Source organism: Anoplophora glabripennis, unplaced genomic scaffold (genome assembly GCF_000390285.2).
Source record: "Anoplophora glabripennis isolate ALB-LARVAE unplaced genomic scaffold, Agla_2.0 scaffold584, whole genome shotgun sequence".
Lineage (NCBI taxonomy): Eukaryota > Metazoa > Arthropoda > Insecta > Coleoptera > Cerambycidae > Anoplophora > Anoplophora glabripennis.
In genome coordinates, this window is record NW_019416664.1 from 298,148 (window position 1) to 320,313 (window position 22,166).

Consider the following 22,166-nt stretch of genomic DNA (forward strand, 5'->3'; position numbering starts at 1 on the left):
GTTGATAGTTGTTCCCCATACTTGGAAAAATGGTGAAAACCTATCTTGTTATCATGTTTAGTTTCAAAGATGATGCAAAAATCAATTCGAAAAAACATCAAATAACACATAAACAGTCCTATTTTGTTCGTCAGAAGAAATGGGACACCCTGTATGATGCACAGTAATTTTAAAATATGGAGAAATAGATTTAGTACAACTTTTATTTGGGACACTTTGTATTATTGACATTACGAGAGCTACAACAGAACCCACTTTAAATAGGGCGCACTGTATTTGTTTTTTCTTGTTTATCGGGTATTTTACCAACTGTGAAAAAAAAATAAATCAAATAAACCCATGCGCCAATAAGATCAGTTAAGCGGTATTTTTATGAAACATCTTTCAACAATTAATAAAATAATCGCGTAACCTTTTTATTTTTTTTTAACCGCATTATTTTCTGTCAAAATTGGCCAAACCCCCACTAAATAAATTATGCGACGGTTTTCCAAAGTTTACAAACTGTTAAAAAGTTTTAATTAAATACTGAATTTTATCAACAAAATTTTGGATTGGTATGAAATCGTCAGTATTTAATGTTTTTCTAAAGAAAAATTGTTACTATACAATTTTAAAAAAACATTTGATGAAGTTATGAAGTCGATATTGTTGCAAATTTGGACTTTTACTAATAAGAAATTAAACATTTTTCTAGAAAATATTAATAATAAAAAATCACTTTAGAAATAGAAAATAGGAATATAATACCATTCTTAAATATTTAATTAAAAAAAACATGAAAATGTGTCTGAAAATAAGTGTATACAAGAAACAACTTGCACTATGACATATCTAAATTGTCATCATATTGATACAAAAAAAGATGTAATTAAATGTTTACTTATATGAATTGATTACTTCAAAAGATTATTTTTTTTTAAGAATAAATTAAAAATCGTAAAAAATGTATTAATAAATCAATCAATATCCTGAGTATATACTGACAAAGTACTTAAAAATATTGAAAGTAAATGAGTACTGTAAGACAACAAAATTACAATAAAAATTTTATATAATCCTGTATTATCAGAAAAATTAAGAAGAATAGCTGTAAATAGATGTATTTAATGCAAAAAGAGCGAATTCCCGAGTGGTTTTTGACAACCTTGTGTATAATGCTGTTTTGCACGTCCTACTTTGTTAGTTGTAAAGGGCAACTTAATTTCAACTTTTAGAAATTTTTCTTTTCCGATATTTGATTAATTGGAAACGAACGAAATTAATGAACAAATAGCTGGAGCAACAATTTCACGGTAAATTGAATCGGCTATTGGCACACATGTTGTGGTCTTTGGATTTATCGTCTTTTCCATAAATTTTATCAACATCCATCGCTTTTTGCAATAATAATGCGCAGTTTTCAGAAACTGATTTTTCCGTGTCCTTTATTTTACAGTTAACAAATAGATGAAAAGTGACTTCAGGTACCTTAAATTGTAGGTAATTTAATTGCATACAACATAAAACAATTACAGTAATGTGTAGATAATCCGAACAGAATGTTGACGGATCCCGTTCGGATTACCAAAACTTTCGGATTATATAATTCATAATGATTAATATCTATAATCCGAACACGTTCGGATAATATCAAATAAAAACAAATTTTTAAGAAATAGGGACACCCTACATATGTTGCATACGTATTGGAATTTCAATTGATAAGATTAACATTTAATTAATACATAAGCAAAAAGAATAATTAAGATTTACTTCTAGACTCTAGAATGTTTTTTTTGAACAAAATTGTTCTTTGAACGCATTTCTTGATGTTTAGATGGACTGCCTTCTGTCGAAGTATTCTTAGATTATCAGATCATGCAGTGGCCCTTGGACAGACATGCGCGCACGTGCAATGATAAATATGTAATAATTGAATTGCTAGTTCGAATTACGGAATGCAAAAGTTGGGATTATGAATAGCATTTTACACAATTTGGCCGTTCGGATTATAGACGGTTCGGATTATCTATACATTATCGTAATTTACCGATATGTCGTCTAAATTTTCATGGACAGCAAACACGTAATTTTGCAACTTATTTGCAATTTGCCAAATTATCGTAATAGCCTGTCATAAAGTGCAATAAAATGTCTACTAATAATTTTATATACCCAGAAAGAGAAAAAAGAGTAATAAAAAAACAATTTCAAACTTAACTTCTCAATATTGAAGAAACTTAATGAAACTCATTTTTGGTGATTAGGAGAATTGTAATAGTATCGCCCGCCGGCCAAAAAATGATATCGGCGAAAGTACTATAAAACCTGACCAATTATAAATAGCATAACAAAATATATCCCCATACTGTGTATATCCCTTTGTTTTATAACATTAAAAATACTACTTATTTACAATGTTTTGTAGCAATAAAAAAATGTACAGTGACTTACATCGAATGGGACTACAGGGAATAGGCTAAACATATTTTTAAAAATTTTATGTATTCGATATTGGGATATCCTCAAATCTCATAGTCATACGCATGCACAAATTAACAAAAGGTAACTGTAATGTTGTATTTAAAGCAACAAAAATAAACAATTATTTATAAGTAAAACTGTCAGAGAGAGCCGCAAATTCAATGGCGTGCCAAGCTAGTCAACCGAGATATGCGTGAGCCGTTGCCTTAGAATACTTTTCACGTTCACATCACGTTAGTATACCGTTGCCTTTGTTATCGTGCGCATGCTGCGTAATTAATTCCTATCCGTTGGTGTTGATGGCGGTATATTGTAGACAATTTAATTTGTTGCTATTTAATAAATAATTTATACGCCTATGTCCCGCAGCTCAGTTCTGACAGCCCGATTTGTGAGTAAACAACGGCAAGAAACAAGATAAAAACATTCAAAATGTTTTTAACCAAATTTTAACATAAAAATAACCAACCAAGCTCAGAGAAAAGGCATTAGTTTGCAAATCCACTTAAAAGAAAAAGTCTACAACAGTCTACATAAAAATTACTTTTCTAATGTATTACAGGAGAAAATGTGTTGTTTTTATAAATATTTTTCAAATTTAATTAATTCTATTAAGTTTCTTATTTAAATCATTCAGATAACCGAAAATTTATAGGAGGCCTTGAATTTTTTATGTACAAATATCTCATAATTTGATATTATTATTACTTATTATTATAGTCCAGTTAATATACATGGTGTTTCGCATAAGAACCAACACATAGCAGAGGCATGTAGGGAAGCCTAAAATATGGTGATTTAACGCAACTTACCTTTATACTAAGCTGCACCCCTGGGAAATTATAGGCCTTGAAAGTGGGGTTTCAAATTTCGAAAAAAATTAATATATCAGTTATACTTGAACTTAGCAAAACCAAATTTGGTACACGGTATGAGTGTACCAAGAGCATTAATGAGAAACTACAGAAGAAATATCGCAGAAGATTTCCTCTATAGAAAAACATTTTCTTTCCATTATTGAAAGATGAGCTCGAGAAACAGAAAAACACTCCCTCATTTTAGTAATATTGTTAGAGACTTTTCAAACCACCAGTATCCAAATAAATGGATTGGAAGAGGAAATAATTGCCCACAAGTTTGGCCTCCACGATCACTCACCAGACCTCAACAAATGTTACCTACTTCTTTCTTTGGGGAACGTTAACAGAATTTGTGTATTCCTCGTCTGTTGCGTCTCGCATTACGGATAAATGCACATTCATTAGAAACAATTACTAGTTATTGGATAGGGTAGACTTCAATTTTCGACGAAGAATAAATTTATGCTTGAGAGAAAACAGTGATCATTTTGAGCAATTTCTATAACTTATCAGCGCAAATTGTATGTTATTTATGTTTTTTAAGATGTTTGTTTTTCTATTAAATTATTCTTATTTCAACTTTTTTCCTGATCGTCAAGTTTGTTTTTCTATTAAATTATTCTTATTTCAACTTTTTCTATTAAATTATTCTTATTTCAACTTTTTTCCTGATCGTCAAGTTTGACGTTTAAATTCATAGTCAACTTTTTAATTTTCGATGATTTTAAAGAACACAACAAATGCGTATTATTAGTTATTCGTGTCTTTGTTGAAAACTAAAGTTTTTTGAAAACTGACAAGAGTAAGAAATGTTTTAAAATTAAATTCCCATAAAATAAAGTAATAATTAGTCCGCCAACGGGTTAAAAAATTCCTCAACTGAACTCTACTTGAAATTTGGTTTTTCTAAGTTCAAGTATAACTGAGATATTGACTTTTTTCGAAATCTGAAACCCCCACTTTCAAGGCCTATAACTTTTCAGAGGTGCAGCTTGGTATAAAGGCAAGTTACGTTAAATCACCATATCTTGGGTTCCCCTACATGCCCCTGGTCTGTGTCAGTTCTTATGCGAAACACCCGGTATAATTAAGAAATGTTTGAAATAATTAATTGTACTCATTATACATATAAATTGTAACAGAAATTTTTTAAATTTTTAAGACAATACATTTTAATTCAAATGTTTTTTTACTATCCCGGATAAGTGAAACGACAATTGTAAATGACCAAAAATGTTGCTATTGAAAAATGGCCTTTTGGGACTCGGCTTTACTTTGTGAAACAAAATGTCTTGATTTCAAATACGCAAAATCCAGATTAGGAAATTTAGAAAAACATGTTTTTATATCCAGTCCCCCTTTCCCAAATATTATAACAAAATGGTATTAAGAACAGTTTCTCAGAATGAAAAACTGTATAAGGATAAAAAATTTGATGTTGCTTGCTTTTTAAAGTCGCTTTTCTGTATGAATCTGACCATGTTTACAAAATTTTACTGTCCTATGTCTATTTTGAGAAATATCTCAATTCAAGTGAAATGTCAAAGTAGGCCTAGGATATTTGAGTTTGCAGACATACTCAGTTTCCCATTCCGAGAAGCGTTTCTTATTAATATTTTGTGAAATCAAGCAAAAAAATTAGAAATATGTCTTGATATCAAGATATCAAGATGTCAAGATATCTTGAAATCAACACAAAAAGTTACAGTGACCGAATTTTCAAAATATTTAGTTCCGTCGAATTTCTAGGGCTATCAGTGAGAACGATTCCTGGTATCGCCATTGGTACACATCCGAATTCACTAGATTAGTTATTGGCGTCAGTGTCATCATTCTGCATCAAAAATATTTTAGAAAAGATGATTTTTTGAACACCCTGTATCTCGAGAACTATTGATTTGTGGACCCATGTTAAATACCCTTTTTGACTGTGTAGTAACAATGTCCAATTAAATGCTGTTTAGCAGAAAACCTAGATTTTCAAAGCACCCTATAAGTGTCCGAATGACGTACAACACAACGTAGTCTATTAGAAATAACAAACTAATTAAGAAAAAAAATATGTACGCTACTATGTCCTACAAAAAAATACATCGTTATTCAACTATAGAAACCTGCCAATTTGTATATTAATTTTTCTGAGAACCAAACAAGTTAGTAACGATTAAGCCTGAAAAAAGTGTACGGGACAATTATAATAGTTTTTTTATATATTTATCACTGTTTAGCCTGTCTACAATACCACTCAAAATAGGTCACTCTGTATAAATTTTAAAATGTTGCATTTCCTACCTTCCAATATACACAGAAAAAGATAACTACTGTTTTATTTTTTTTTTAATTATTCTCTGTGTACGTATTTTTTTCTATTTAGTATTGCATTTGAATTCGCCATTAACCACTTATAGAACGAACGTATTAAAAACAAATTACTATTGTTCAAACATTTTTAAGTAGTAATTGAGAAAGACGAAGAATGTACGTTTAAAGAAACGCCACTTGGCCAAAAACAGGAAGCAAATAAAAATTCCAGACGGCATGTTTACCTTCGTTTTTTCGAGTAATGCACTGCAGGGCTGGCATCCTGACCCATTGCAACAGGTGGTACTTGTATGTGGTGGGGCGGGGGTTGGGCTGACGCATGAGACTGAAGATACGTAGGGGGTGGCGCGTAATGAGGGGGGCCCCCTCCTGCATAAGTAGCGTACATATCAGTTTAAAATCAGCGAAAATATCGTCTCTCACATATATATGTACATAAGATATTTCCCAAAAGAAGCACAGAATTTTTAACGAAACAACGGGGCGTTGAGGGGTAATTTTGTGAAACTGTCGGGACACCGATTTTTTAAATCTGAAGAACACGCGTCACTCGGACTGGACTAAACACGCGCTACTTTAATGTACACGCTCGAGCTTCTACAGAGAACTGACGGTTGCACGAGGTACAGGTAGATAAAACCTTCGAGCCGTTGTTTGCGGGACCATGGGCCAAGCGCAGTATTTGAGATAGGCAAAACAACACTATGTAATTATATCATGCCCAATTTTTATATTACAGTGCAACGGACTGAGAGATGTTCTAAATACTTTACGTGGGCCTAGACGTAACAACGTACCTACCTCTAATTTCTACCACAAATTTAAAATTTCCAGAAAAATTAAACGTTATAAAAAACACTGTGTTTTCAAACAAAACTTGAAAGCTATTGGCAATAAAAAATTACAAAATGGAAAACAATAGTATAGTCAGGGTGTATACTGAATTTTGATAAAAAAAAATAAATCCTTGATTTAGAGGTTTACCAGGCAGATTTAAAAAAATTTCCAGTTTGTCAATCGGAAATTTTCTATTAATTTTTGTTTGAATATTAAATAATCCAGATATAACCAGAATTTTTTTATTTAGGAGAAAATTGGATTTTTTAATGCGTTAAAATTAAAAAAAAATACGTTTTATAAAATATATGTGGAATCTTAAGAGCTTTAATTAATAATACTATATAAAGCAAGCAAGCATTATTTTAAATTATTAGGAACTTTATTGTGAGAGATATTTACTCTATTAATAATTATTACGGACAAAGTTGTAGTCTAATTAAAATATCTGTAAGAGGCTCATAAACCCACCATCATCACCAAAAAACTGACGTTTTCCGATTTATTTTATTTTATAATGACCATTTTGACAGAAATTAAAATTAGTGCAAATAAATGAAATCTATTAGAATTTGACTAATAATTTTTTGGAAAATGTAAATGTTATTTTTAATTTTGGCCGATTAAAGTAACTCCATTTTCTTTTAAATTAAAAAATTACCAGTATACACGGTATTAATGATAAGTTTAGCTAAACTTTAATGGCATATTCTACCGATGAAAATAATCAAGTTTTGCCCTATAAAAATTTTTGATAGGACGCTTCCCTACGGAGATACAGGGTTTTAAAATTTCCAAGTATTTGAGTGATAAGATTTGGGGGATGGCATTTTTTTAGTAGGGACTATTTTGTCATGGATAACTTATTCCAAAATTGTCACTTTTCTGCAATATTTTCTATTTTTTTGAGCCATGTTTGACAGATCTATAACATTACCGACATTTTTTTTAATAGAACGCTCTATATCTTATATATAAAATTCTCGTGTCACAATGTTCGTTCCCGTACTCCTCCGAAACGGCTGGACCGATTTTGATGAAATTTTGTGTGCTTATCGGGCAGGTCTGAAAATCGGCCAACATCTATTTTTCATACCCCTAAATGTTAAGGGTGGTCCACCCCAAAATTTTTTTTTGTTGTTTTTTGGACAAAATTTTATTTTTTTATTTTTTTATGATGTGGCCTTAAAAAATACATACAATCCTAAATTTTCACCCTTCTACCATCAACCCTTATTTTTTAATAGCGATATTAGTAATTCAATAATTTTCAACCCCGGTCGATAACTGATCAATTATCACTTGATCATTTTTTTTATCCCCGCCAGGCGTCGACCGGTGTCACTGCTGACCCAGTAAACAGCACGGAGTAGGGATGAGATCTCTCTCACACAATGAGCCGTTTCTCACTCCCTACAGTTTTCGGCCATTATTATTGTTTGTGCATCAACCATAATAATGACATTTACTATTACCATTCATAAAAAAAATATATACACGATATACACTGAATAACACTAAATATAATATAGATGGTAGAAGTGAAATTTCTTTATGAAAAATCTACTAAAATAATCCTAGGATTAATTTATATGGCAAAACAACGTTTGCCGGGTCACTTCTAGTTTTATAGTATAAATTGATAGCCCTTCTAAAGACGAATTATGTGATATAAGGCTATATGTACCTACTTTTGTGTTATAGTTGTTAAAAAATGAAAAAAATTGTCTTTTATGTCGTACTGACGACTATTTCAATCAGTTTCTTCTGTACTTTAAAACACGTACCTACTCTTTATTAATATTTTTCTACGTACTTTAAAGGTTTTTTTTTTTCTAAAAAAAAACACATTGATAAAAACATTAAATTCACCAGAGCACCTCATTTATAACGTGAATCGTTTTAGTTCCAATTCATTCGTTGTTGAATTATTTTCAAAAATGATTGCCCGTTTAAGCGAAAAACGAAGAATTGAAATTTTAATTATGATTGGATGCGAAGATAAAATCCGTAGTCAACAGGAGGTATGTGACTTATTTCACCATAAGTATCCAGACCAGGGAATTAGTCTAGCTACAATCAGAAAGGCCAAGAACGGTAAGCGAAAATGACCGCCAAAAAGTGATGCTCGCCGTTACTGAAAATCCTCACTCATCCATTAGATCTATCTCAACCAACTTCAACTTGTCGAAGTCCTCAGTTCACAGAACTCTTAAGTCTCAAAAGTGGCATTCTTATAAGAACTATGAGATGACACAGACAGAAGATTACAGTTTTACGAGGAAATTAGAAATTTATTTGGAAGACAACCCAAATTAAAAAATCACATAATTTACACTGAAGCAACTTTTTACTTAAACGGAACACATTACATTGGATGCAAGAAAAACATACACAACGGCCGGAAAAAGTGATTGTTTGGACTGGAATAGTGGGAAATCGCATACTGGGAACTGAGACCTTATTTCTTTGAGGGCAATTTGACAGGCGACATTTATTTGGATTTTTTGCGTTTTCAGCTGATTCCATATTTAGAATAAATTTTTCCTAACCCTAACGAGCACGATATGCTTGCTGGTGATGTCTGGTTCCAACAAGATGGTACCCCTCCACATTTTCGCCTCGATGTAAGAAATTACCTTAATGAAGTTTTCACAAATCGATGGATAGACAGAAGAGGGCCGTTTGAATGGCCACCACGCTCCCCTGACTCAACATCATTAGATTTTTTTTGTAGGGTTATCTAAAAAGCAAAGTGTATGTGAACAGACTATCGAAGGATTGAAAAATCGTATCAGAGAAGAAGATAATGTTATTCAAAATGTAATTGATAACTTTGAACACCGAATTGGACATTGTAATAAAATAAAAAGTGGAACTAAATTATTGTATGACAAAAAAGTAAGTATAACCTTATATCGCCGAATTCGTCTTTGGAATATTATACTGTAAAATATAGAGCATTCTATTTAAAAAAATGTCGGTAATGTTATAGGTCTGTCAAACATGGCTTAAAAAAATAGAAAATATTGCAAAAAAGTGACAATTTCTATTTACTAATTGACCTGTTTCAGCGATTTTTTTAAATTTCAACTGGAAAAAAATATGAATTTTGTTCCATCATTTTGGGAGGTGTATCATCATTTTGGGGGGTGTATACAGGGTGAACCAAATTTGATTATCATTACAGGAATATCAGAGACATAATTTAATGCATAACAAAATTCCATTGAGAAAAAAAATCCTCTTCCTCTTCGTTTGAATTTTATAAAAAAAAGTCGAAATCGTTCATTTTAAAACAAAACGTAACATTTAGTAGTCAGACTAAAAAAATTCTAGAACGATTCTGATGTAAATTTTTGTTTTTTTCATTGACGTAGTCAAGAAAATAACTGAACTCTTTCTTATGGATGCCAAATTGTACTTTATTTAAAAAGAAATAATTTTAAGGTGGTTCAAGAATTTTTCAATTGGATTGCAAATAATGAGGTTGATTTCTACATAGAAAGATTTTCAGTTTTTTCTGAATAATATATCTTAAATGAGTATAAACTTAATTGTGTTCTTATAGGCATATTGATAAGTATTAAATTCTGCACTACTTTGTCAACTAAGGATTAAAATAACAGAAAGGAGAATCAATTAATTTTAATTAACAAACATACGACACCTGTAGATCATTTTTTAGGGGACAACATAGAGAATTTTAATGACAAAAAAATATTCGGGGTAAATTTGTGAAAAGTGGAAAAAATCCACACTGAGCCTATTCAACGCACACATAAATTTAGGAAAAATTCGCATACATAAATAAGAAGCATCGGCTTCTTGTACCTGCGGAAATGACGTAAATAAAGCATGAGACTGTTTGCGCAGCAATCACGTGACTTAACAGAAACACGAATTATCATTGGGTTAGTTGCTCTTATCAGCGCATGAACAAAACGCGTGGTTGTTCGTTGACACGGTACTTGTGTTTGATGCCGAAATTTATTAATTTGTAATTGTAACTCGGTTTACAGATTAACAGGATATTATCGTCTATGTGCATGTGTATTTACGCAAAGTAGTAAATAAGAAATGACCGATTAACAGGAATAATGTATGCCGAGTTTCTGTAGTATCGGTTTTTCGAATTGTTGGATGACGTATCTTCAGGATCAAGTCTTTCCACACAGCACCTAAGCCGTAAATATGTTCTTTAATCGTCAATTTCCACAAGAATGGATTGGGCGCATTGACCCTGTGACGTGGTCATTTTTATCACATGATCTTAGTCCAATGGATTTTTGTCTATGGAGCTAGGATTTTTTTTTGGGAGGGCTAAACTCGGAGCTAAATTTTCACGGCACAATTAAAAAAAAACGTTTTGGGCACTTCTACGCCCAAAAATATTGTAATTTTTTAAAGCTCTCATTAAAATTGCAAAAATTTATAAGCATTTTTATAAGCTATTTCAGTCTCTGATGCATATTTAAAAAAAAAACTTTTTTCTTCTATTTCATATGAAATGTTTAGAGTGAGTTTAAAAGTGTAATACTGGCAATAATGCCATCCATGTTAGCTGTACATCCCACAATGAAGTCAGCGGTTCTCAACAAATTTTCTATTAAAATTTCTGTAAATTACTTTGTTTACTATATCAAAAAGTGACATCTAAATACGAGTATTAGCATACCAAATTTTACTTAAATCGGACAAAGAGTTTTAGAGTACCTAATTGGAAAAACCTAAAATTTTGCCATCTTTGACGTCCTCTAGCGGCTAATCGAAGCAATTTCGGATAGTTGTTTTATTTTTCAAAAAAGTCAACACATTTGAGGAGCTGATTTTCAAAACGCATTTTTTCGTATTCAAAAAAGTTTTAAACAAAATACCACAAAAAAAATTTTCTAATGTCAGGTGATTAATACACTTAATTATTATTATCTTTATAGCACCAACAATTTTTCACATATGATTATTACGTATAATGAAAAACTGATTCGCATGTGCGACCCAAGACAACGACAGGTGACAGTCCCTACCGTGTTCAATTCTTTATAAAAGGATAAACGTTCCATCCTGTCACGTCGCAGAGGTACTTATAATAACAGCAACATAATTTTTAGTAGCTCACTGTGAACTGTCAAAACTAAAATATATTTATTTATTCACAATTATTTTCCGGCAAAATATTTATTTTTTAACTAATAAATAACTGAACTGTTTTGAAATATACTGAACGAGAGTGGCAAGCTGCTGGAAATTATAATAAAAACAAAAATTTCTACTATAAGTATATACATTTATGTATATAAATATGAAGAAAATTCTTCATTTTCCATTCACTCCAGTATGTATATACAGCTTCAGCACAAATAAGTAAATGTAGAATAAGCTTAAATCTGCGCGAACTGGCGATCGTATAATGACCGCCATTTTGTGATATGTCCGTACGCAAAATATCAACAATGACTATCACCTCTCAAATTTTGATCCAATCTGAAAGAAGTTGGATTTAATGAATGAAACAAATAATTAGGAAATAAATAGTACATATTTAAATTTTTGTCAGTCTGAATCAATGAGTCTTGATCGGACAGAAATTTAAATTTGTACTGTTTATTTTTTAAATTTCTATACAATCCCTTACAAAGTGCAATGAAATCTGGGAGATAAACGTAGTAGTTGGTAAAAATAGTTTCAAATTTTTCATACATAAAGACAAAATATGATTATAAATATTTCTCACCAATAGAAAGTTACACTAGTTTAGGATATGGCGAATATTTTATGATTTGGTTTAGTAATCCAATGAAATGTTCTTTTATAATAATTATAAAAGCTGTAACATTAAGTAGGGGGGCAGTTTTTTATGGACAGTGGAGTTAAACAGTGGAGTTTTTTAAGTTTCACTTAAACTCTAATCTACGCCGTCACTTGGCGGCTCCCAAACTCGATTTTATGTGCACGCTTATCAGCTGAAACTAATGGAGTGGCAGAAAGCGTAACTAATAATAATTTTGTTTGGGTTTTGCGTTTTTGATGTCAATACGGAAGTAGCGCTGAACATTGCAATGTTTTTAAAAAATGAATATTTTTTACACAATTTACTAAATATTAACTAACTAGTGATATGTGCATACATACGTTACTAATTACAAGTAAAACTAATTTTTGTTTTAAAATAATTATTTTTGTTTTTATAAAATGTATAATAAAAAAACAAAAATACTAATCTGACTAATTTAAAACATTTTTGAAGCAGTAAAGTAGTAAAGTTAGTACATATTTATTATACTTTTAACGCACTGTATTTAGTTTGTGTATCTCAATGTCAATAACCTCCAACATTGACCTAATTTAGGTGAATTACATACTATCAATTCACCTGATACGACAACAGGGCGCTAAGCGGGTAAAAACAAACGGCCAACGTTAATTCAGCTAAATGAGAATGGCTGAATAGTATATTTTATTACATTTATTTTAGTTTTCAGTTTATACAAATAGTCAACATTTTTTCTTAATTAAAAATCTCCCGTTTATCTCTCGTTTTTGTGAAAGTTTACCGTTTTAGTTAGTTTCATGGACTCACATATACAGCGTGTCCCGCTGTAATGTCCGGAAGAGGGAAAAGTTTTTTATTTGTGGGTTTACGACAAAAAATCACTCTTTGTAAAAACTCCTGCTTGTTCCAAAACGGTCAAAACTGTTAAAATATTTGTCAATTTTTATACAGGGTGTTCGGTATTTTGAAATTATTTTTAGTCGCTAAGAGTAAAGTACCGTTATTTTTGACAATATTGAAAAATATTGTCAGGGATGTCATTTAGGATTCATAGGGGACTAAAATTTTTATTTTTTTTTTAACAATGGGGGCAGCTAATTTGTAAGTACCACTATTTGATATTTGCAAAATTTATGCAATAATCAATTTCTTTAATTTCATTTTTATTAAGTCAATATATTGCTAATAATATGAAAATTTACATAAACAAGGAATAATGTAATTTAAATTTACAAAAATAAATTTTACTCAAATTTACTGCCTCCAATTTCTGCTCTACTAATAAATTCTCTATAGACATTTCGTGTTTCTAATAGAGGAATATTAGCAATTGTTTCTCTTATTCTGTTTTTTAAAGTGTCCACATTATTACCAAGCGGTTCAGCATAAACTTTCTGTTTTAGATTGCCCCAGAAATAAAAGTCAATTATTGTCAGATCAGGACTTCTAGGAGGCCATGGAACAGGACCAAATCGTCTATCCAACAATCTTTAAAATGTTGGTCTAACCATTCTCTAACCATAATTGTAAAAAACGTTAACTTTTTTTGAATACTGTCGTCTACAATTAATCCGAAAATTAGGAAGCCCAGTATCTACAATTTTGAGAGCTAACTATTCCATTCGTGGAAAAAATATTATAGTGGGAAAAATTTCTGTTTTCGAGATGGTGCTCACCCACCCATAAACAAAATCCCAACCTTTTAGAATCATCCCCTTTTTCTAGTGTATGGATAAACCTTGGTTTATAAGGATGTATTTTATTTTTTTTTCAACAATGTTTGCAATCGAGACTTACTAACGTTTCCAATTTCTGAAACCTTTTTTCTTAAAGATGTCTTTTCGGCATTTCTGATTGATTGCATCACTAATTCGATAACATTTTCTTCTTCGTTAACCGCTCTTATCCTTTTCTTTTTTAATACAGAACCAGTTTTTAAATTTTTTTAAAATCCATTTTATAGTCTTATCTGAGGCCATTTCTCATTAAATCATCTTTGAGCTGCCGCGAATGATATTTTTTCATCCAAACTATAATACTGAGCAATAAATACTTTTTGTGCGAGAGTGAGCTTTGTAATCTCAAATAAAATATTACCTAATTAATCACGAAGTGACTTTGACAGAAGATAGTAAACATTATTTATTTGGTTGTTATAGCCACAGCATCTGTCATTTTAAACTCCTCTATTATAGCACGCACAATCAGGTGCCCGCCTTGTTTAAAAAAAAATCAACAGAAATTAGTGAAACCTCAAATTTTGAATCCCCTGTGAATCCTAAATGACATCCCTGATAATATTTTTCGATATTGTCAAAAATAACAGTACTTTACTCTTGGCGACTAACAATATTTTTCTAAATACTGAACACCCTGTATAAAAAATTACAAATATTTTAACAGTTTTGACAGTTTTGGAACAAGCAGGAGTTTTTACAAAGAGTGACTTTTTGTTGTAAATCCACAAATAAAAACCTTTGCCTTCTTCCGGACATTACAGCGGGACACGCTGTATGTAATTACCAAATTAAATCGTAATTTTTATATGGAGTAAAACCTTTGTTAGTGACCACCTGTGTCAAGCGACCACTTCTACATAACGACCGATTTTGAATTCTTTGAATTTACAAATTCCCCTTGTTTTTTGGACACCCCAATAGACTTTTCTCTTAAAAGACTGCCAGCACCAATCTACTGGATTCAACAATGCCTAAATCCCTCCCATTAAAGGGCAATAAAGAACTATCATAAAAACAAGTAGAACATTATTTAATGATAGTGGAGTTCACAAAATTTATTTCTTAAACCGACGGAATCTGGTTTTAATGTTCTATTTTGAATTCTTAGGTGGTAACGTAAATATAATAACATACATTTTCAGCATGGCGGGAAAAAGGAAGCGTCTTCTATTAAAGAAAAAATTGATATTATCAACGAAAGTGAAGAAATGGTTTGAGTACGAGGACATTAGCTGACAATTTTCAAGTAGGCACTAGTAGGACTCAATTGACAATACTGCTACAAAATAAAGAAGTTAAAAATTTCTATCGCAAAGCTGAGCAAAAAAAGAAAATTCCTTAATACCGATGGACATGCAGGACCAAATCTTCTTCAGTTGGTTTTGTAAGGCTCAAAACAAGCAATAACGAGGTAAATAATTCATGCAAAAGCCCTTGAAGTTGCTCAAAGCCTAGGACCACATGGCTTCAAAGCATCGAAAGGGTGGCTGAAAAAAATTACGACGTAGACACGATATTACTTTCAAAACCATATGTGACGCATAGGCTGATGTTAATGTTCAATACATAAATGCTTGGAAAAAAGATGAAGACAATATTCCACTTGCACAAATGTTTCCTGCCATACAAGACTCATTTATAAATTTGAAACAATTTGCAATGATCGATAGTGACGTGGCAACAGAAAGTGCAGAATTTCAGCGAATGTATTGAAGAGATCAGAGAAACAAGTGACTACTTCCATTCTGAAAGTGAAAATGAGGAAGCTGAAGTATTTCATTGTCAAATATTTCAAAGAAGCCTGCAAATGTTTAACAGACTTAGAAAAAGCGTTTGTTAAAGCAAACAGTTTTGATATTTCCAGGTTATTACTGAAATGTGAATCTGAATGTTATCAAATAAATTAAAAAATATGAAACGGTCATTGATAAATATATTAAATATTTATATATAAATACTTCTTTATTGTAGGTACTTATACCTATTTAGTTAAATTTAGTCTATGAGTAATTTTGTTCTTTATAAATTTAAACTACAATGTAATTATAATTTTTATTGACCATTGAACCATGTTAAACATACATCAATAGTTATAATTTTGATGTATACTCTTTTAAAAAATCACCTCTCTTTACTGATCAACTTATGATTCCTCTAGGCTGGTCAGTATTAGAAGGTTCTACTTTATAATTTTTATGTATGGGAGACCCTGTATACTCTTCTATATTCAACAGAATTTCAAAAATACAGACTTCTTTAAAATAATATATCTGGTATGTGTGGCTTTTCATTTTTGTTTTACAATAACATTAGCAATAAATATCTCATTGGTATGAAATAAATAAAAAGAAATTGTTTCTTATAATTTCTCTAGTTCCTCTAAAGTTTTGATTAATTTTATAAACCATAAAAATACATGTGTCAAATAAATAATTTCAGAAATATTTGCCATCAATGATTTCATAAGCTTTAACAGAAATTTCTACCAAATTGCTGAAAGCCAGAGTTCATAAAAAAGTGTTCTAGAAAATGATTCTCCGTATGTATAAAATACTTTTCTCAGTGCGTATAAAATAGATAATACAATAAAGTACTTATCAACAGTCTCCGTTAAATAATTTGTGGCAGAAAATGTGAAAAAATATGTAACGTTTACAAATTAGACAAAAGAAAAGTAATACAATTCTTGAAATAAATTATTGAAAAATGTTTTATATAATGTTTACCTATTGAACAGAAATAAAATCAAAAGATTGGATCTCTAATGGAAACTTATTTCTTGATGATTTTTATTATGATTAAAAATAAACAAACTATGTACCTCTTTCTTTTTCATTTCTTTAGAGACAATACAGTTGCTACCAATACATAACGTATATTGATCTCATATCGCATGAGATATATTAATTAATATCATAACATCAACTTATATTTATACCATGAGCATAAAAAAGAAAAGACCTAAAGCCTTTTGATTTGATTTTTTCAATTTCTTCATCATGTGCCGTTTCTGTGTAAAGTCGAGAAAATTTTTATTAGTTAATTAGAATTAGAATATGTATATGTTAATGTCTCAAATTTGTTGACACTCGGTATTCATTTTGTAATTCGGTGATTTATCAACACAAAAAATACACCTAAAAGTAATTTTGGTTCATAGAGATAAATTTTTATCATCTTTTTCCTCGATAATTTTTTTTTTGGCACCCTACATATAAAGTGTCAACTCTACCTACACAAAATATATTTTTTTTTAACTTTAAGTTATTTCTTTATAGAGGACATCTTGTACATGTTGGTCCACTTAAAATTACATTTTTATACATTTGAACACAAACATTCTTAAATTGATTTTTTTTATAATTAAAAATAAAAATTTCTATTTTGTTATATTATTAAGAGACAGTATTTTAAAACTAATGAAATTACTTGTGGTAAGTAAAGTTAACATTTAATTTATCACTGTTTTCTAGTATGACAATAGATATTTCATCTCATTGCATGTTAAATTGGAACTAAGATTTTGAATATGATGCAAAATAATTTACAGATGACAGAAATTATCAAAATAATAAAATTATAAATATAGTTAGGTATTTTAATATTGAAATATTTCTGGTATGTTTGACAACTTAAATTAACTTTTTTCCTCTCATGTTCTATTTCGATATTTAGGATGAAATATTTTATGTTAGGGCTGCATCTTATTTAGAATTGCTGAAGACATTTCACTCAACCACGTTTTTCATAGGGATATTAAAATACAAATCACACTTGATTTAATGTTAGAAAAATGATTGTCATGAAGACCTCCATTAATATAAAATGTAAAAAAAAATACTTAAACATAAGAACACGTAAGAAAAGTTGATAACACACAATAAGACAGAAACTCTTTATTTCAATTTTCTTTGTTTTTATTACTTTTTGTCCAAGAAATGTATTCTCCAGTTCAGTTTTTTAAATTCTGACCCTAAAAAAAACATTACTCTCAAAGCTTTCAACTTGATTGCTATAACAGCTCTCTTGGAATATTGATGAAATTGAATTTCTTACTGAAAATTGCCATACTTTCTGGAAGCCTATTTGCCTTTAAAAAATTCTATTCAAAAACTCAGTGATTTAATGACTCAAAAAGAGATCAGTCAACTTCCTTCACCAATCCAACAACTTGTGTGTTCATGTACCTATGCACATTCAACAATAGGAAAAAGATGTGGCGAAGCATATTAATACAAAATTAATTGCAAAACCACAATAACTTGACACAAACTGATAAATTTGATTTATTTCATTAATTTTGTTTTAATTTATTGTCACTGTTACTATTTTATTTACTTCTATACACAAGGTACTACTCTCTAGGTACTACTTATATATTTGTTTTTCTCTTATTCGTTTTCTTAGTTTGTAATATTATCTGCAATTCATTTGTTTTATACTTATATATTTCTGTCTTTATTTGGACTAATGTTATATTTAAGTGCTTTTTTATATATTTTTTTACTAAATCTTAAATGATATTCCCACTCATTAATTGGCTTAGGCTGTCAAGTGGTGTATGCTAAATAAATAAATTAAATAAATAAATGTGGAGAGATCATTAACAATTTTTTTTACAAATTTGATTTTCTTTTAATTATTAATATTATCTGCTGCTTTTCATGTATCAATTATCTAAACATAATAAACATTTGGTATATTCCGGCACTTATTTCAATGATTGCACAAATTTTCTAATAATTCCTTCACCAATTTTTTGTCTACAGTGCAGAAAATAAATACATTTAAAATGGGAAGAGATAAAAGATCAGAAACAAATTAATATACTTATTTAATAATTTCTTTTGATCTGAGAATGAGAACATTAAATAATCGAATAATTTTAAAAAGCATTATTTTTAAATTACAAACGTGCGTTAGTATTATAATTGCTTCGTCAATTCTGTTAACTATTTACTGTGGTTATGACATCATCGGGTCTTAGATTTTTCAAAAAACCTAATCTTTTAGAATGACTGCGGATTATTGTTATTTTATAGATCAAGAATATTTTGTACCGAAGCAACTCAAACTCAACAATACATACTAAATACTAAGAAATTTAAATTATATTTACAAATCACAACCCAATAAAGATACTGTAAGAGGTCTTAATATCAAACTTACCCTATGCTCAAAGCTCTACGTTTTGGGATACCCTTTGTGGGATCAGCACCTAAAAACACATATTTTCTATGTAGGGAACGAAGTGAATTCTCAAAAATGAGTATTTAATATATTGTTTTGACATTTAAACTAGCCGGGAGAAAAACAAATTAACAGATTGATATGCATAAGCATAACATAGCTCGAAATTATATGCACTGTTTATGTTTTAGTGCCCCGATTTCATAATATACCTTATTGAATTTAATTTACCAAAGTTTAATTTCAAAATTACTGTATACTAACCTTGCACAGAATGTGTAACAGCTGACATCTGTATCGTAAACCATGCGTTTTATTTATAAATGTACTTTTAAATAATAGATGTATCACAATCTTTAACGAAAAATATATATGCATATGCTAACTAAAAAATTATGTTTACAACAAAACGACCGCCATGTTATAAAAACCACAGAACATATTTATCGGAGATCAGACATCACTGACATCAGACAATTTATGAAAGAAGAAAGACGGTACCACAGAATACCAGATAATAGTGTAAAATTTTAGAAGTGGCAAATGAGAACAAGAACAAATTATTTAAAATACCTAAGGCTGAAACTCCAACGAAATGACGTTTTCAACGAAATTAACTATGCTTTATTTAGCTCAGATCTCAGTTAATCTCACCCATTTGACCAATCTAGGGTAACTAAGACTAGCTTAGATCTCAAACAAATAACACATAGCTAATATGTCGACGTCAACCTTTTTTTTATAAAAACATTTGTCTAGAGACAAAGAGACTCTTGATGCTAACTCTCTTCTCTTCAGAAAACGATTTAAAATGGAAAAGTCAAAGACTGACCCGACGAAGACGAGGCGATCAGTCCGCAAATTATTCAGCCAGTGACAAATGCCACGAAAGTCTGTAAACGTAGCTAACAGTTTCTGTTTTTCGTGTTCTACAAATCTGTAGGGTAGGACAAAACCATATTTGTGTAGTGAATGGAAACGAATGCATAACAATTGTTAATGTTGCTGACAACATTGTTTCCTTCTGGTGTACCACCTCCTAATCGAAATCGCGAACATTTTCGGCAACTTTAGCATCAAAACTTTACTGCAGGAACAAAGCTATTGCAACAGTTGGTGATAGTAATACTTATTTGTTATTAACGGTATTTTAATTACCTGAGATCTCAGTTAATCTCAACTAATTGACCAATTATCATTCAGAATAGCTGAGATTAGTTGAGTTAACAGTTAAATAAATTGTCATTAATTATAAGTACTTATTGGTTAGACGCTCAGTATCTGTACTAAAAGCCATTTTTGCCCTTCATACTATCTGCGGAATTTAAATTTTGAATTATATGTTTCGTTTGTAGTATACGATATAAAAAACAGCAAAATATTTTTTTTGCATAAAAAAAATTAGGTACCTATATTCTTCTTTTTCTTCGTTCGCGACACATTCAAAATTTCCAATTTCTGAACACAAACCAAAATATAAACTGCGGATGGTTATACTGCTCTAGTATAGATGTTTTGTGACAATTTTTACGGTAGTTCATATTACGCGCTCATTTATTTATTCATTTTCCGCACAATTTGTATTTATAATTATATGCGCAAAATCAAATACTGTCTGCGCTAAGCTAAGCAATTTGGCTGAACTTTTTAAAGCTCAATAACAGTCTATATTCTAATAAAGGCCATTGATTATAGTAGAACATATAGCGCCATCTGCAGATTCTTTCATAAATTAGTTACTTCCTTGCGAATGCGAACTTTCTTTACTATGTTCTGTGCTGGCCGCCATATTGTATATATCATCACTTCACTTTTAGTTTTTAATTAATTCTTGATTAATTAAACCCAAACTTTGTAAATAGTTGTAAAATTATTATATGAATGCCCTGTTAGATTGATGAAATTTTTTTTTTTTCACTTCACTCTATCATCTATTCTTTATATAAAAATGGAAAGGTTTCTCACAATAATTTTATACATTTATTTTAAGTAAAAAATATTTTTTGATAACATGTCCAATTTTTAAAAATATGCAACCAAGAATACAATTTCTTACCCCACTTTTTATGGTTGTGGATCCTAACATCCATGGAGATAGTCTCCATGCTAACATCTATGACGCTGTAAGCATAACTTATGCAACCAGTTATATATTCTCTAACAAACAAAACAATCGACCATAGATAAAATAATTATAGATGTGGCAGTCCCTAAAATCTTCTATGCACCACATACTTCTTTCTATACATATACAAAGCATTTTAAAAGGGAATTGAAGCCAAAAAGTGGGGGTGTTGCACTTTGTGTATTATACGCACGCGCTATGATTCAGTTTCCCATTGGTCTGTTTGTTGGTTAACGTCATTGTCATTTCCTAAGATAGGTTATGAATTTGAATAGAAAGACAGCTGAAAATGATTTGGCAAACAAAAACAAAGGAAAAGAAACGAGGCAGACCCATAAAAAACATGGGATCAAAGACCATGTAGTGACAGAAGACTTAAAGAAAAGAGGGCAAACTGGCATGAAGCGATGAATCTACTAGCAAAAAATAAAAAAGAAGACAAAATTTGTTTATAAGTAAAAATGTATATCTTTATACCCTATGAATACTATGGATAAGGTTTTATTGATTGGGGATTTTTATTAATTAAGGGTAATTGATGAAATTGGCTAAAGCAAGTTTTTGCGTGTCCAATCAGTAGCTAGAAATTCCACATTTTGCTAATGCATGAGACATCGTGTTTCATGGTGAACTCTTACTGTTATATATTAAAAGGAGACGAGTAGTTTCCCTTTATATATTTTTTGTAAATGTCACAAGAAATTATTTTTATAGCCTGTGAAGTTACAAAGCCCGCTATATATGATACCACATCTTCTACATACGGCGAAAGATCAAACATGGTTTTTACGTGATCATGTTTAAATAAAGAAATGACACTTAATGTATGTATCTACTTGTGTTTGGATCACAAG

The 22,166-nt window shown here is 30.3% G+C and overlaps 1 protein-coding gene across 5 annotated transcripts in view; it reads right to left on the reverse strand.

The window, feature by feature from the left end:
• The window catches only part of LOC108912677 (aryl hydrocarbon receptor nuclear translocator homolog), a 182,073-nt gene extending 162,446 nt beyond the window's left edge, over positions 1-19,627 (reverse strand). For 3 of the 5 annotated variants that reach the window (XM_018717992.1, XM_018717993.1, XM_018717991.1), the window contains exon 1: positions 5,873-6,234. In XM_018717992.1, coding sequence (XP_018573508.1) covers positions 5,873-6,036 — 164 coding nt within the window. In that variant the 5' untranslated portion in view covers positions 6,037-6,234. Of the gene's footprint in view, positions 1-5,872; positions 6,235-19,166; positions 19,216-19,451 lie in introns of those variants that run through there. The other 2 variants (XM_018717994.2, XM_018717995.2) reach the window with 2 other exon arrangements.
• Between the last annotated feature and the right edge of the window lie 2,539 nt (positions 19,628-22,166).